Here is a 17087-nt window from a genome sequence, read left to right on the forward strand (position 1 = left end):
AGACCTCAGAAGAAAAAAATTGTAGACCTCCACAAGTCTGGTTCATCCTTGGGATCAATTTCCAAACGCCCGAAGGTACCACGTTCATCTGTACAACCAATAGTACGCAAGTATAAACACCATGGGACCACGCAGCCGTCATACCGCTCAGGAAGGAGAAGCATTCTGTCTCCAAGAGAGGAACGTACTTTGGTGCGAAAAGTGCAAATCAATCCCAGAACAACGGTAAAGGATCTTGTGAAGATGCTGGAGGAAACGGGTACAAAAGTATCTATATCCACAGTACAACGAGTCCTATATCGACATAACCTGAAAGGCCGCTCAACAAGGAAGAAGCCACTGCTCCAAAACCGCCATAAAAAAGCCAGACTACCGCTTGCAACTGCACATGGGGACAAAGATCATACTTTTGGAAAAATGTCCTCTGGTTTGATGATACAAAAATAGAACTGTTTGGCCATAATGACCATCATTATGTTTGGAGGAAGAAGGGGGAGGCTTACAAGCCAAAGAACACCATCCCAACCGTGAAGCACGGGGGTGGCCGCATCATGTTGTGGGTGTGCTTTGCTGCAGGAGGGACTGGTGCACTTCTCAAAATAGATGGCATCATGAGGATGGAAATTTATGTCAATATATTGAAGCAACATCTCAAGACATCAGTCAGGAAGTTAAAGCTTGGTCACAAAATTTAGTTTTATTGATTTTTTTTTTTTTCATTGATATCAGTGTTCCCATTCCTCTGTCAAAGATAGTCAACACATATTTATTTTACCTTTATTTAACTACGCAAGTCAGTTAAGAACAAATTCTTATTTTAAATGACGGCCTAGGAACAGGGGGTTAACTGCCTTGTTCAGGGGCAGAATGACAGATTTTCACCTTGTCAGCTCAGGGATTTGATCTTTCAACCTTTTGGTTACTAGTCCAATGCTCTAACCACTAGGCTACCTGCTGCAAATTGGTCTTCCAAATGGACAATGACCCCAAGCATACTTCCAAAGTTGTGGCAAAATGGCTTAAGGAAAACAAAGTCAAGGTATTGGAGTGGCCATCACAAAGCCCTGACCTCAATCCCATAGAAAATTTGTGGGCAGAACTGAAAAAGCGTGTGCGAGCAAGGAGGCCTACAAACCTGACTCAGTTACACCTGCTCTGAATGGGAATGGGCCAAAATTCACCCAACTTATTGTGGGAAGCTTGTGGAAGGCTACCCAAAACGTTTGACCCAAGTTAAACAATTCAAAGGCAATGCTACCAAATACTACATGTTATTTACAGATTGATTACCAGGAATTTATTAAGTTTACCAGGAATTTATGAGAATTACCAGGAATTTAGGAGGATTACCAGGAATTTAGGAGGATTACCAGGAATTTAGGAGGATTACCAGGAATTTAGGAGGATTACCAGGAATGTATGAGGATTACCAGGAATGTATGAGGATTACCAGGAATTTATGAGAATTACCAGGAATTTATGAGGATTACCAGGAATTTATGAGAATTACCAGGAATTTAGGAGAATTACCAGGAATTTAGGAGGATTACCAGGAATTTAGGAGGATTACCAGGAATGTATCAGGATTACCAGGAATGTATCAGGATTACCAGGAATGTATCAGGATTACCAGGAATTTATGAGGATTACCAGGAATGTAGGAGGATTACCAGGAATTTAGGAGGATTACCAGGAATTTAGGAGGATTACCAGGAATTTATGAGGTTTACCAGGAATTTAGGAGGATTACCAGGAATTTAGGAGGATTACCAGGAATTTAGGAGGATTAACATGCATTTTGTGGAGGGTTGTTGGATTGACCTCCGGACTAATCTAATGATGTTTGTTTGTGCATGTGTGCGTCTCAGGTGAAGCATATCTTTGAGGACCCTCCCTGCAAGTGTCCCAATAAGTTCTGTGTGGAGAGACAGGCTCAGGGCCGCTATCGCGTCGGAGAGAAGATTCTCTTCATCCGGGTGTGTGTGCCACCTCCTCGTCTTCTTTTTAACGCACTTTCTCTGACACAAAAAAAACACCTTGTTTTTGTAACATGATTTTTCTAGTTGCACACGGCTCAGCCACGTAGTTAACAGCAGCTGGACTTTAAATTGGGCTTGGACTGTGCCTGCCAAAATATCTTTGACCGAATGTTTTGGGTTCGGTGGGGTCAAATCTGAAGTGTTGAAATCTGGTGTAAATAATTTTGCACATGGCTGGCTTGTACTGTAAGTGATTTACACTGGGGTTGTGGTGTTTCATATTGCTGTGAATATTATATTGATACGGCAGATATGAATACGGATTGTATGCCCGGCTACAGAAATACTTACTTAGGTCCATTGCTCCTCAGTGTCCTCAGGGACCCATAGACCATTGATGACTACAGATGGCTGTTTAATGACAGCCAATTCTGTCCTCATAGCAAACCCACTCTTTCCTTCTTGTTCTGAGATTTGATGAGTCTGAATTTTATGAGTCTGGATTTGATGAGTCTGAATTTTATGAGTCTGGATTTTGGCTGACCCACTTTTACCAGGAATTTGTTGTTTATTGACCTTTCACTTTTGTCAGGATTTAAAAAAAAAATATCCAGGTTGGAGTTATATGAGGTTTTCAGTTTAACAACAATAATGTTTCTCATCTCAATGTGAACTGAATCGCACACACACACACACAGTCACACACACACAGTCACACACACACACACACACAGTCACACACACACAGTCACACACACACACACAGTCACACACACACACACACACACACAGTCACACACACACACACACAGTCACACACACACAGTCACACACACACACACAGTGCACATTGCAGTGTGTTGATATTTGGACTGCCTGACTGTGTGGATGACAGACGTCCATTGTCTCTGCTGGTAGCAGCTCCTCTGCTGCTGTGAGCCTTCATTTACTGGTGATGCTATTCCAACTATGTCTGTGTCCTGGCCCATAGAGATAGAAAGAGAACTCCTCTTTGTATTATCCATGTGTCACAAGCCGGCTCATAGCCTGTGACAAATGAGAGGACACGAACAACAGGTATAGGCCAATTCAAAAGTGTTCTTTATTATTAAACCAACTACTAACTTAAACTAAGAAATAGGAATGAGGTGTGGATGTATCATAATGTAAGGTGTATGTAAAGTGCATGGGTGCATGAATATGTGTGTGTGAACATGACTGAGTGAAAACTATGCAAAACTAAAAAGGAACAAACAAATCATGAGCATACCTGGAGGAGCAGAGAGAGAGAGAGCAAGAGTGATTAGTGACAGCTTTATACCCTGAGCCCAGGTGGCTCCAATCACTTAACGACCCTCCTCTGCCTGCAGGAGGAACCACCCCCTGCACGGCAGAGGAGGAGCTGTGACACCCCCCTCCTTAAAATGAGGGTCCCACCCTCAACCCAACTTCCTCCAACATATTCAAAATAATTCAAATTTCCCAAAAACAAATAAACAACAAAAATACCAATCCCGGCTCCTAGCAGTAGCCCCGTGTCCCCCAGCTGACTGTCCGCCCCTCAAACTCAGCAGCCCTGGTACCTGGGGAGCAATTTAAGAGAAAAGAGGCGCAGACAGCCCGTAGGGGTCAGCAGAGAAAAGATACAAGCTAGGTTAAAGGAGCACGGGACAGAGCATCAGCAATGATATTATCCTTACCCTTAATGTGCCTAATATCAAGGTTGAATGGTTGCAAGAACAAAGCCCAACGCATCAGGCGCTGGTTGGGGTTTTGCAGGGACCTCAGAAAAACCAGTGGGTTGTGGTCAGTGAACACAGTTAAAGGGGTCAAACCAGAACCAACATAGACCTCGAAGTGCTGTAAAGCCCAAATGAGACCTAAAGCCTCCTTTTCAATTACAGAATAGTTTTTCTGATACTTATTAAAATTTCGGGAGAAGAAACTGACTGGACACTCAACCTTGTCGTCATTCTCCTGGAGAAGCACAGCCCCAGCACCGATTTGACTGGCGTCTACCTGCAATTTGAAAGGTTTCCCAAAATTTGGTGCTGCCAATACAGGTGCCAAACACAAAAGAGTCTTAACTGCATCAAATGCCTCTTGACACTGGGTGGACCAGATAAATTCAGCCTTGGCCTTCAACAGATTGGTCAGTGGGGACACTACTACCGAAAAGTTTACAAAAAGCACGGTAGTACCCCGCCATTTCCAGGAAGCGCATCAGTTCTTTCTTTGTAGAGGGCTGTGGGAACTGCTTCACAGCCTGAACCTTGGCTTCTACGGGACAGACAAATCCCTGACCAACAACCTTGCCTAGGTATGTGACTGTAGCTTTGGCAAACTCACATTTTGCCAAATCAATACCTGTGTCCAACATAGACTGCATCTCTGTTTCCAGTTTTAGTCTCTTCTCCTCAGATACACGATAAAATCTGTGTTTGATAGGCTTAGCATCTCCGATGTCTATATCATGTTCAATTAAGTGGGTTTGTGATGGAGTGTCAGAAAACAAAACAGGGTAGTTTCTAATAAGAGCTACCAATTCATCACGTTTCTCAGAGTCTAAATGATCTACCAAAACCCCAAGGTTTTGCAAAGTCTGGGAGTTTTTCAACCGTCCTTGTAAGACCTCATCTGAAACTTTAACTTCCTCTTCTCCCCCCTCCACTAAATTAAAGCCACAAGATGCAGGGACTGGGGCAGCAGTCAACACTGACCTCACTGCTGGAGTGCCTTCAACTTTGCTTAGATCACGGGAGTGATAACATTTTAACAGGTTCACATGGCATAATTTAGAGGACTTCCTATGACTAGGGGTTTCAATAAGATAGTTCAAATCTGACACTTTACGCAACACAGTGAAAGGACCACAGTATTTTGCCTGAAAAGGTGAACTTACAAGAGGCAGAAGAGCAAGTACCCGATCACCGGGACTAAACTCACGCAGCTCAGCCTGTCCGTCATATTTCAGTTTCATTTTCCGTTGAGAACATTTTAGTTTTTCTTTCGCTAGTTCACCAGTCCTATACAACTTCAACCTAAAACCATTTACATAGTCAATAAGGTTCCGAGGTGGTTCCTCAGGCAAACAACCATCCTGCAACACTGCTAAAGGCCCACGCACCTTATGGCCAAACACTAAGTCATTTGGGCTAAACCCTGTGCTTTCCTGCACTACTTCACGAGCAGCTAGTAACAGCCAAGGTAACCCCTCCTCCCAGTCGGCAGACAGTTCCGTACAATATGCACGAAGCAAGGATTTTAAAGTTTGATGAAAACGTTCCAAAACTCCCTGGCTCTGGGCATGGAACGCAGTAGACTTGTTGTGTTTAACTTTAAGCTGTTTGAGAACCTGAGCAAATAAATGAGAGGTAAAGTTAGACCCCTGATCTGACTGGATGGTTTTTGGAATCCCAAATGTTGAAATAAATTGAGTTAAAGCTTTAACTACTGATTTTGAAGTTATGGTACGCAAGGAAAAAGCTGCCGGATATCTGGTTGCTTGACACATAACAGTTAATAAGTAGCTATGACCTGACTTGGACCTTGGTAATGGCCCAACACAATCGATAATAAGATGCTCAAAAGGTTGCCCTACGGCTGGTATTGGATACAACGGTGCAGGCTTTACAACCTGATTTGGCTTGCTTGTGCGCTGACACGTATCACAAGTTTTAATAAACTGAGATACATCCCGCTTTAAACGTGGCCAGAAAAAATAACGAAGTATACGATCATACGTTTTACGAACACCCATATGACCTGCCACATCACCATGTGAAGTTTGCAACACTTTATTTCGCAAAGTAGTAGGTACAACTATTTGAAAGACTGGTTCTCCTAGACCCTGATCATAGTGTGGAACCCATTTCCTGACCAACAGCCCATCAAGAAGAAAATAACACTGAGCACTATTCCTCACCACTGAATCAGGAACCACTTTATCAAACAGATCAGCCAAAGTAATATCGGCTTTTTGCTCAGCCATCAATGAATCTCTAGAACTAGTCAACTGTTCTGTCTGGAGTTTGACTGGCAACTCAAGACTTTCTGGCTTACTCTCAATCTTCTTACGAGAGGCTGCGCGGGTAACCGCACAAACTGTAAATACCTCAGGAGACACACAGTTCTGATCCGGAGATTCCCTTGCAGGGGACACTGAAGGTTGCTTCTTACAGATGTTTAATTTGCCATCTGCCCACACCTTACTACCTGCCAAGTCATTCCCCAAAATCATGTGCACTCCCTCTACTGGCAACTGAGGTCTAACCCCAACATCTACATCACCCTCTACCAGACCACATTTTAGGGTAACTTCATGTAAAGGACAAGAGAATGGAACTAAACCCATACCACATACCATTACACAACGGCCAGTATCAGACTCTTTAGAGAACGGCAAAACAGATTCCAGAATAAAAGAATCTAAAGCTCCAGTGTCTCTTAGGATCTTGATTTTAACATTCTGGTTGCCATCTACCAGGGACACTACACCATCTGAAATAAAGGCTGAAAAATCACAGCGGGAAAACTGAGAATCAAACTCAACTACTGGCTGACACAGCTCACCCTGGTGGTCAGAGGCTGTAACAGGACTTGCCATCACAGCAGGTTTAACTTGAACTGACTGTTTTGATTTAAGCAGAGGACAATTTTTCTTCCAATGTCCTTCAACTAAGCAGTAGCGACAGGTATTAGCATTAACCGGTGCTTTAAATCTTCCAGACCCAAACTTCTGCCGAGGCCTTTTGAAAAAATCTCCAAAAAAAGGTGACCTCCGATTCCTAGGAGTAAAGTTATTTTTATGGTACATGTCACTGTTTGACTCAAAATGGCTTTTATGTGTTAGCCTGTACTCATCTGCAAGGATTGCTGCATCACTTGGAGACTTAACTTTACGTTCATTCATGTATGTAGCAACCTGGTCAGGAACAGAATTTTTGAACTGTTCTAACACAATCAAATTAGACAGACCCTCAAAAGTACTAACTTCAGAAGCTGTACACCAACGATTAAATGCAGAAGTCAAATCACAAACAAACTCAGAATAGGTTTGTGAATCTAACTTTTTCCTGTAACGAAAACGTTGACGATATGCCTCTGGCACAAGCTCGTAGACCTTCAGAACTGCTGATTTAACTTTAGCATAAACTTTACTGTCAGCTACACTCAGTGCTGCAAAAGCCTCACGTGCTTTACCTGTAAGTACACATTGCAACAACGTAGTCATGTCCAAATCTGACCAAGCTCTAGCTTCCGCAATACGCTCAAATAAAGTAAAGTATGTGTCTGGATCTGACTCATCAAATTTAGGCAACAAATGAAGATTCTGTGAAACATCAAACTGTGGTAGTCTTTCCGGTCTATTAGCATTTCTCAATCGCTCTATCTCTAATTGCATTTGCATTTGCTCTAATTGCATTTGCCTTTGCATTTGCAACAGTTCCCTCTGCTGCTCAAAAGTTAATGAAGGGCTAGCCTGAAAACTTGCACCCTCACTACTAGCAGACTGACCGCCAAAAACACCCATTTCCCTAAGACCCTGCTTTAAGCTAGTTTTAACAGTCTCTTTAATTTTTTTATCAACAATCTCAATCTGATAATGTTCAGCAATTTCAATTAACTGCTCCTTAGTACACAACTCTAAGGCTACCTCTGAAGGAGCTTGAACAAAACTACTCAAAATGGAAGACATTTTCCTCAACCAATACAACTATTACAAATGCTCAAAAAAAACACAACTCACCTGCTGTCAATCTGGGTTCAAGGACAGGAGCCACACCCCACTATCCTCCAAAAACTACTAACTAACTGGCCCTGGTCTTCGTGCAGTCACATGTGGTGGGGTTTTATGCACACAAAACCAGTGGAGTGGAAAAGACAACCAGAAACTGGCGGCCCTCCCATAACCACGGAGGTGCTCCCGAGCCGATGTAGGGGAAAAGGGAAAGGGATGCTCTACCCACGTTCACTGCCACCTAAAACAAAAACACCACAAGCCTCCTATTGACACTCGCTGATATGCCTGAACAGGAGAGGACTCCCACCTGAACAAAACCCAGAAAAAAACAGAGTGAATTGCTTAGCTACCAAGCTAACTGAACCAAAAGAACACATGGCTCTCAACGCTCTCTTCAACAAAATTGGCCCAACAAAAACATCCACTCAAACAAAAAAAATTGTCAATCTGAACTAAACTAACCCAAGTTAACTACTATCCCGGATGAGCCCCCACTTGTCACAAGCCGGCTCATAGCCTGTGACAAATGAGAGGACACGAACAACAGGTATAGGCCAATTCAAAAGTGTTCTTTATTATTAAACCAACTACTAACTTAAACTAAGAAATAGGAATGAGGTGTGGATGTATCATAATGTAAGGTGTATGTAAAGTGCATGGGTGCATGAATATGTGTGTGTGAACATGACTGAGTGAAAACTATGCAAAACTAAAAAGGAACAAACAAATCATGAGCATACCTGGAGGAGCAGAGAGAGAGAGAGCAAGAGTGATTAGTGACAGCTTTATACCCTGAGCCCAGGTGGCTCCAATCACTTAACGACCCTCCTCTGCCTGCAGGAGGAACCACCCCCTGCACGGCAGAGGAGGAGCTGTGACACATGCTTAAAAAGAAAAATGGTTTATATCCATCTAGACTCCTCTTTCTACCTCTATGGGCCAGCCAGGGTTGATGGGGTTCGGGGGAAAAGAGAGCCCTCAGGATCAACAGGCTTGATAAATAATACATAGGATTGGAATAGCCCTTTTCTAAAACACAAAGATACTTTACGATAATACATATGCAGTTATTGTTGCCAATGAGCTATTGCCCTAATTTGTATTTATTATTAATTGTTTCCTCGTTTACATAAAATATAAATGTTCTTATGTCAAAATATCTTACTGTATACTGTAACGTTCTATTTATTTATTTGATTTAACTAAGGCAAGTCAGTTAAAGAACAAATTCTTATTTACAATAACAGCCTAGGAACTGTCTTGTTCAGGGGCAGAATGACAGATATTTACCTTGTCAGCTCGGGGATTCGATCCAGCAACCTTTCGGTAACTGGCCCAACCCTCTAACCACTAAGCTACCTGCCACCCCTAACTCAAACAGACCTTGCAAAAAAAAAATGCCTTGCAAGAATGAAGTCTATTGACAAGTACAGATTGGTGAAGTAGCATTTGGTGCTCTTGGGATCTTGGATTTACAACCAGGATTCACATGTCTTAAAATGCTGTTGAAGGAGGATCTGGACTGTAGGTCAACAAGGGCTGACAATGCGCTCTAGAAGGACCCCTGCTGGTAGCACACAGTATCACCATTTCTGGATGGATAGCTCTTTGAGGATCACAAATGCAGAATAAGAGAAAGGTTGTATGTTAGCCTGGTTTTAACGTACATGGACCAGTGTTCAGGGTCTAAAATAAACATTTTGTTCTGATAGTGCCCTCTGCTGTCAAGTAGATATCTTTAAGAAAAGATTTTCTACCATACAGAGAGGGGGAACTCAGACATCTTTTGTACGATAGACGTTTCTTTCAACCATCCATGAGGGTTGCTGAACAACCAAGGACAAGTCACAACTAAAGGCGAGTCTTGATTCTTCTTTGTCCAATGACTGTTCAATTCCAATAATGAGCTTGTTGGACTCTAGAGTGTTGGATGAAATGACACGTCTGTTGCTGTGTGCTCTCTACATGGGCTGTACATGGGCTGTACATGGGCTCTACATGGGCTGTACATGCTCTCTACATGGGCTGCCTGTAAGGTGTGAACCTCCATCTCACTCTGGTTCTCAACTAGCAAAATGGAGGTGGAAAGAGTACTCCAATTATCATACTTGAGTAAAAGTAAAGGTACCTTGATTTGAAAATGACTCAAGTCAAGGTGTCACCCAGTAAAATACTACTTGAGTAAAAGTCTAAAGTATTTGGGTTTTAAATATAAATTAAAGCTATAATGTTACTTATATTAAGTATCAAAAGTAAATGTAATTGCTAAAATCTATTTAAAGCTACAATATGTAACTTTTTTGGGCGACCCACCAAATTCACATAGAAATGTGATTTCTAGATGTGTCATTCACAATTGAAAGGAAGTCTAAGAAGCGGTAGATCTGTTCTATGTGTGCTATTTCTATGCTTCCTGTTCTTACGTTACGTTTCTGTATATTTTACTTTCGGTTTTGTACTTCAAACAGTTGAAAATACAATATTAATATTTTTTGTTTATGGAATGTATATTTCAAAGCGGTTTTAGATTGTACATTGATTCTCTACACTATACTTGTTTGTTTTGTCACATAAACTGAAATTAGGCAAACTATTAGAATATTAGCAACCAGGAAATGGTGGTGTGATTTCTACATAGTACACCTTTAAGTATCAAAAGTAAAAGTATAAATCATTTAAAATTACTTATATTAAGCAATCCAGACAGCACAATTATTATATTTAAAAAAAAATGTGGATAGCCAGGGGCACACTCCACACTCGGACATAATTTACAAACAAATCATTTTTCTTTCGTGAGTCTGCCAGATCGAGGCAGAATGGATGATCAGGGATGTTCTCTTGATAAATGTGTGAATTTCAAAACATAATTCTGCCCTGCTAAGCATTTAAAATGTAATGACTACTTTTGGGTGTCAGGGGAAATGTATGGAGTAAAAAGTACAGTGCCTTCGGAAAGTATTCAGACCCCTTGACTTTTTCCACATTTCGTTACGTTACAGCCTCATTCTAAAAATGGATTACATCGTTTTTTCCCCTCAATCTACACACAATGCCCCATTATGACGTCACAATACCCCATAATGACGTCACAATACCCCTTAATGACGTCACAATACCCCATAATGACAAAGCAAAACAGGTTTAGATATTTTTGCTACTTTATCCCCCCAAAAAACTGAAATATCACATTTACATAAGTATTCAGACCCTTTACTCAGTACTTTGTTGAAGCACCTTTGGCAGCGATTACAGCCTTGAGTCTTCTTGGGTATGACGCGACAAGCTTGGCACACCTGTATTTGGGGAGTTTCTCCCATTCTTTTCTGCAGATCTTCTCAAGCTCTGTCAGGTTGGATGGGGAGTGTTGTTGCACAGCTATTTTCAGGTCTCTCCAGAGAACCTTGTTTCTCATGGTCTGGGAGTCTTTAGGTGCCTTTTGGCAAACTCCAAGTGGGCTGTCGTACCTTTTACTGAGGAGTGGCTTCCGTCTGGCCACTCTACCATAAGGGCCTGATTGGTGGAGTGCTGCAGAGACTGTTGTCCTTCTGGAAGGTTCTCCCATTTCCACAGAGGAACTATAGCTCTGTCAGAGTGACCATCGGGTTCTTGGCCACCTCCTTGACCAACGCCCTTCTCCCCCGATTTCTCAGTTTGGCTGGGTGGCCAGCTATAGGAAGAGTCTTGGTGGTTCCAAACTTCTTCCATTTAAGAATGATGGAGGCCACTGTGTTCTTGGGAACCTTCAATGCTGCAGACATTTTTTGGTACCCTTCCCCAGATCTGTGCTTTCGCCACAATCCTGCCTTCAACCTCATGGTTTTTGCTGTGACATACACTGTTAGTTGGGGGACCTTATATAGACAGGTGTGTACCTTTCCAAATCATGTCAATTGACCACAGGTGGACTCTAATCAAGTTGATGAAACATCTCATGGATGATCAATGGAAACAGGATGCCCCTGAGCTCAATTTCAAGTCTCATAGCAAAGTGTCTGAATACTTATGTAAATAAGGTATTTCAGTTTTTTGAATACATTATTATCTCTCTCTCTCTCTTTCTCTCTCGCTCGCTCGCTAGCTAGCTAACCGGCCACCAGGACACCTGTTCACACCCAGGCTCCTCTCTCTCTCCTGGATACAGGCCTAGCCGCGGTCTGCCAGCACCATAGAGACATGATTGAAAAGGCCTCTGTGTCAAAAGCCCATAATGTCCCTAGTCACAATGCCTGAGGGGGCACACATTCATGGAACGAGTGTCCCGCCAATGGCCTGTTGATTGATTCTGTTAAAGAGGCTTATAAATGTTTGATGTTGAGAGAGCGAGAGAGAGAGCGAGAGAGAGAGCGAGAGAGAGAGAATAGAAGAGGACAGGCCATACCACATACCACAGATATCCTATTAAATGATATATGTAATTCTATGGGACACACAATCTAACTTGCTACTTCCATTCAGGAAGTCACTGTCTGTCAAATGGGGCTTTCTGCAGGCACTCATTCCTGCTTGGATTGATTGTGCTCTAAAGACATTCTACTGTAAATGTGATCTCCTTTTGTTTATCATGTATTTAATAGGATTGATAATGGCAGAATAGCTATGTAGTTTAATGGAATCACAACGTATTGTGGATATGGCAATGGCACCCTTTTTATTTCTCTGTCCCGCTATTTATTTGTGTGGTGTAGATGTTGCCACGGTAACCAACCCAGGAAACGTACAGGAGTACCATGTTAGACGGTAGCAGGTAGCAGGCAGGAGTAGTGTTTACAGTAGTACCACGTTACAGAAGGTAGCAGGCAGGAGTAGTGTTTACAGTAGTACCACGTTACAGAAGGTAGCAGACAGGAGTAGTGTTTACAGTAGTACCACGTTACAGAAGGTAGCAGGCAGGAGTAGTGTTTACAGTAGTACCACGTTACAGAAGGTAGCAGGCAGGAGTAGTGTTTACAGTAGTACCACGTTACAGAAGGTAGCAGGCAGGAGTAGTGTTTACAGTAGTACCACGTTACAGAAGGTAGCAGGCAGGAGTAGTGTTTACAGTAGTACCACGTTACAGAAGGTAGCAGGCAGGAGTAGTGTTTACAGTAGTACCACGTTACAGAAGGTAGCAGGCAGGAGTAGTGTTTACAGTAGTACCACGTTACAGAAGGTAGCAGACAGGAGTAGTGTTTACAGTAGTACCACGTTACAGAAGGTAGCAGGCAGGAGTAGTGTTTACAGTAGTACCACGTTACAGAAGGTAGCAGGCAGGAGTAGTGTTTACAGTAGTACCACGTTACAGAAGGTAGCAGGCAGGAGTAGTGTTTACAGTAGTACCACGTTACAGAAGGTAGCAGGCAGGAGTAGTGTTTACAGTAGTACCACGTTACAGAAGGTAGCAGGCAGGAGTAGTGTTTACAGTAGTACCACGTTACAGAAGGTAGCAGGCAGGAGTAGTGTTTACAGTAGTACCACGTTACAGAAGGTAGCAGGCAGGAGTAGTGTTTACAGTAGTACCACGTTACAGAAGGTAGCAGGTGGCAGACAGGAGAGTTGTTGTAATTTAAAAGGTGTGAAGGAAATTAACAGAATATTGCTATATACAATGCAACCCACATCATTACAATTTCTTGGTTAAACCACAGCACATGAATTTTTAGTTTTGGAGTCATTTATTAGTGAAAAGGGAATCAAACAAAGCCATTGTATTAGCTTTGAATTACTAGAGATGTCCATCTACTACACTAGGCAAATTAAAATCTGCATCTCAAAGACATTTCCATTGTGATTTTCATTCTTCCCCCTCTAATCAAGGTCTGATTTAGTCCTGGGACATCGGGTCAGTGCGATGAATTATCAGGTGGAACAGAACACCAGCAGTACTCTGGACCTCCAGGCTGGGATTTGAATAGCCCCTTTGTACTACACCATGAAATAATATCGTTGTCAGCTAAAGATTTTCCCAGAGTTTTTTTTTGAACGTTTGTGAACACTGACTGGACAATATAGTAATCTTCTTCTTCTTGTTCTCCTAGATGCTACACAACAAGCATGTGATGGTGCGTGTGGGAGGAGGCTGGGAGACCTTTGAGAGCTACCTGTTGAAACACGACCCATGTCGGATGCTCCAGATCTCCAGAGTGGAGGGGAAGACCTTTCCCATGTCCCCCAAGTCACCCAACACCAAGGACCTCACCCCAGACAGCTACTTGGTGGTGGCCGCACACTACCGCAGCAAGAAGTAAAGATGGCCGCCTACTAACACAACAAGAAGTAAAGATGGCCGCCTACTACCGCAGCAAGAAGTAAAGATGGCCGCCTACTACCACAACAAGAAGTAAAGATGGCCGCCAACTACCACAACAAGAAGTAAAGATGGCCGCACACTACCGCAGCACGAAGTAAAGATGGCCGCCTACTACCACAACAAGAAGTAAAGATGGCCGCCTACTACCGCAGCAAGAAGTAAAGATGGCCGCCTACTACCGCAGCAAGAAGTAAAGATGGCCGCCTACTACCACAACAAGAAGTAAAGATGGCCGCACACTACCACAGCACGAAGTAAAGAAGGCCGCCTACTACCACAACAAGAAGTAAAGATGGCCGCCTACTACCGCAGCAAGAAGTAAAGATGGTCGCCTACTACCACAACAAGAAGTAAAGATGGCTACCTACTACCGCAGCAAGAAGTCAACTGGCGCTTCAACCAAGGGGATCAGTTTGAGCAAGGCGAGGATGGTGATGGCCTACTACCACAACAAGAAGTAAAGATGGCCGCCTACTACCGCAACAAGAAGTAAAGATGGCCGCCTACTACCACAACAAGAAGTAAAGATGGCCACCTACTACCACAACAAGAAGTAAAGATGGCCGCCTACTACCACAACAAGAAGTAAAGATGGCCGCCTACTACCGCAACAAGAAGTAAAGACATTCATGAGGACCTGAGGAAATGACCTCTTGCCTTTCCCAACTAGCAAAACTGATTGAAATGACAGTGACACAGGGCAAAGCCAGTTGACACTGTCATTCCAACCAGATTCCAACCAGTTGCTTGTACAGTATGTCTTCTAGTTGATGTAAGCCACAGCCGGCCCACCTGAGCTACAGAATAGACAGTGGCCAGCAGGTATATATCTCCTGTCCTAGCGGTCACGGCAAACTAGCGTCACGGTGACGGTTTGATTTGGATTTCTAGCCTTTGAGAATAATCTATGCAATCATTTTGACAATCATTTTTAGTCGGGGATTGAGGCTGGTATATTTGGTTCTAAAAGCATGTTTTCTAATGTTACCTTGTGTGTATTTTGTTTGACTTTTGTCATTCATTCATTTAATAGTGTGAAAGTATAGTATGACTTCTGTAATAATTGATATATTCTGAATAGTGATTGGATACTGGTAAATCTGAATCTGGACATGTTCCACCAATCATGTTCCTCCTACGGTTCCACCAATCATGTTCTTCCTACGGTTCCACTAATCATGTTCCTCCTACGGTTCCACCAATCATGTTCCTCCTACGGTTCCACCAATCATGGCGTTTTTCCTTTCCTTGTTTTCTAAATATGCAGCTACACCACACAAGGGAAGATAATCATGGCTAAAACAATATATTTTTAAATGTATTCATGTAATCACACAATCAGTCACAGTACAGGCTTACTGGTTACCATGCCCAGGGACTTGTCTCTGGCTTGAGCTTTTGGCTTTAAAGACCAAAGGGTTCCACCATTCAATCTAATGGAAGTCAACATTTAAAATATGTTTGAAATAGTGCTACTTTATTATGTTAAAAGTCCTGACTAATATGAACAGCTGTAGGATGTGTTTATTATGGTGCTGATTATGGATTTCTCTGTAATGTCTGTTAAGAGTGATTCTCTTTTTTTTCACGAGCTAGTTCTGCTCTCCTGTTTTGAAGTTAAAAGCTTTTGATCATTTGTTAAGGAACGCTATTAACATCATTATTGTGAGAAGATTATTTCCGAGGATTAAAGAGACAATCAAATGTAGAATATTTCTTTTTGATTCTTGTGAATGGCAATAGGACTGATCCAGATAACATGTATTGTATGGTCTGTCTACGATAACGTAGATTTGTGTCCATTCAACCTCATCCCCTGGCAAATTGCAAGAGAGCTGGCTGGTGGACAAGACTCGTGTTGATTGCTACTTTACTGACACCTACTGGTATGTTACAGTACTGAAAATGGCCATCCACAACTACAACGTGATGGCTGGCACTGGCTTGTTCCAAGAAGCCTTGCGAAACCACACTAACAGACATGTTATAACATGACATTCAACCAACCGTCAGAGCAACCTCCAATCAAATCTAATCCTCTTTTATTCGCATTTACAAAATAACCTGTTTTACAACAGCATAGAAATTGGAGTCGTTATCCTTCATCAATGTTATTCAGTCACAGAACAAATCGTATATTTTACACACTCTAGCCTATAGTGCTGTGCACTACTTTTGACCAGGACCCATAGGGTTGTGTTCAAAAGTACACATGATGACAGGGAATAGGCTGTCATTTGGTAGAGCCTGGAGCACCGACAGATCACTGCTGGGTTACATTACAGATTAGAACTATGAACCAACCAGGAACTACTAGAATTCAATGACATCACTTTATTCACACAAACTACTAGAAAACATAAACAATCACAAAGACAACACATCCGTTTTATAATACAATTTATTGAATTTATTTTAAAAGAGGACGGAACATAAGATTAGAATCATTCAAACAGAATAGGGCCCGGTTTCCCAAAAGCATGTTAAGGATAAATGAATCGTTAGAACCTTCGTAGGAACATCGTACAATTTCCCGAGCGGTTTCACAAAACCATTGTTATTAACGTTGCACTGGAAAACGCTCGTAAATCTAATACACTACCTCAGACCACTCGGAGAACAGCTAAATGCGTCCGTACATGTTTAAAAAAATATTTTTAATAAACAATCTCCGGTAAAACATGAACCTAGAATCACGTGTTTTTCCGTCTGTGACCGCCAATAACATCTGAACAAAGTTGACTACAAATAATACAAAGTTGCCAATGCCTTTGCAATTTATACAAACAAGCGACGAATACAAATATGCTTCTAATGCAAAACGATGACTGTTTTAAAATATAAACAGTAGGCTCTAGGACCATTTTAATCATATTGAAATACATTTAATGTTCAATCAACTGAATTATATTTTGTTACTTGAAGGCTACTGTCTGAAACTAAACCAATTCACCTTGGTGGTGTGCAGACTGGTTTTATATTATTCTTAACGATTTCACACAAAACAGAAAAAAATGCAACAATTTGTCTGTGAAACTATATATACACTGCTCAAAAAAATAAAGGGAACACTTAA

General features: G+C 42.0%; 1 protein-coding gene across 1 annotated transcript; it reads left to right on the plus strand.

Annotated features, from left to right (window-relative positions):
* Positions 1–1764: 1764 nt before the first annotated feature.
* Positions 1765–15722, plus strand: LOC129847348 (growth arrest-specific protein 2-like). Its single transcript, XM_055915117.1, has 2 exons — positions 1765–1976; positions 13740–15722. The coding sequence occupies exons 1-2, from the start codon at positions 1854–1856 to the stop codon at positions 13947–13949; spliced, it is 333 nt and encodes a 110-aa protein (XP_055771092.1). The 5' UTR covers positions 1765–1853; the 3' UTR covers positions 13950–15722.
* Positions 15723–17087: the final 1365 nt, after the last annotated feature.

The sequence above is a fragment of the Salvelinus fontinalis genome, unplaced genomic scaffold (genome assembly GCF_029448725.1).
Source record: "Salvelinus fontinalis isolate EN_2023a unplaced genomic scaffold, ASM2944872v1 scaffold_0790, whole genome shotgun sequence".
Classification (NCBI taxonomy): domain Eukaryota; kingdom Metazoa; phylum Chordata; class Actinopteri; order Salmoniformes; family Salmonidae; genus Salvelinus; species Salvelinus fontinalis.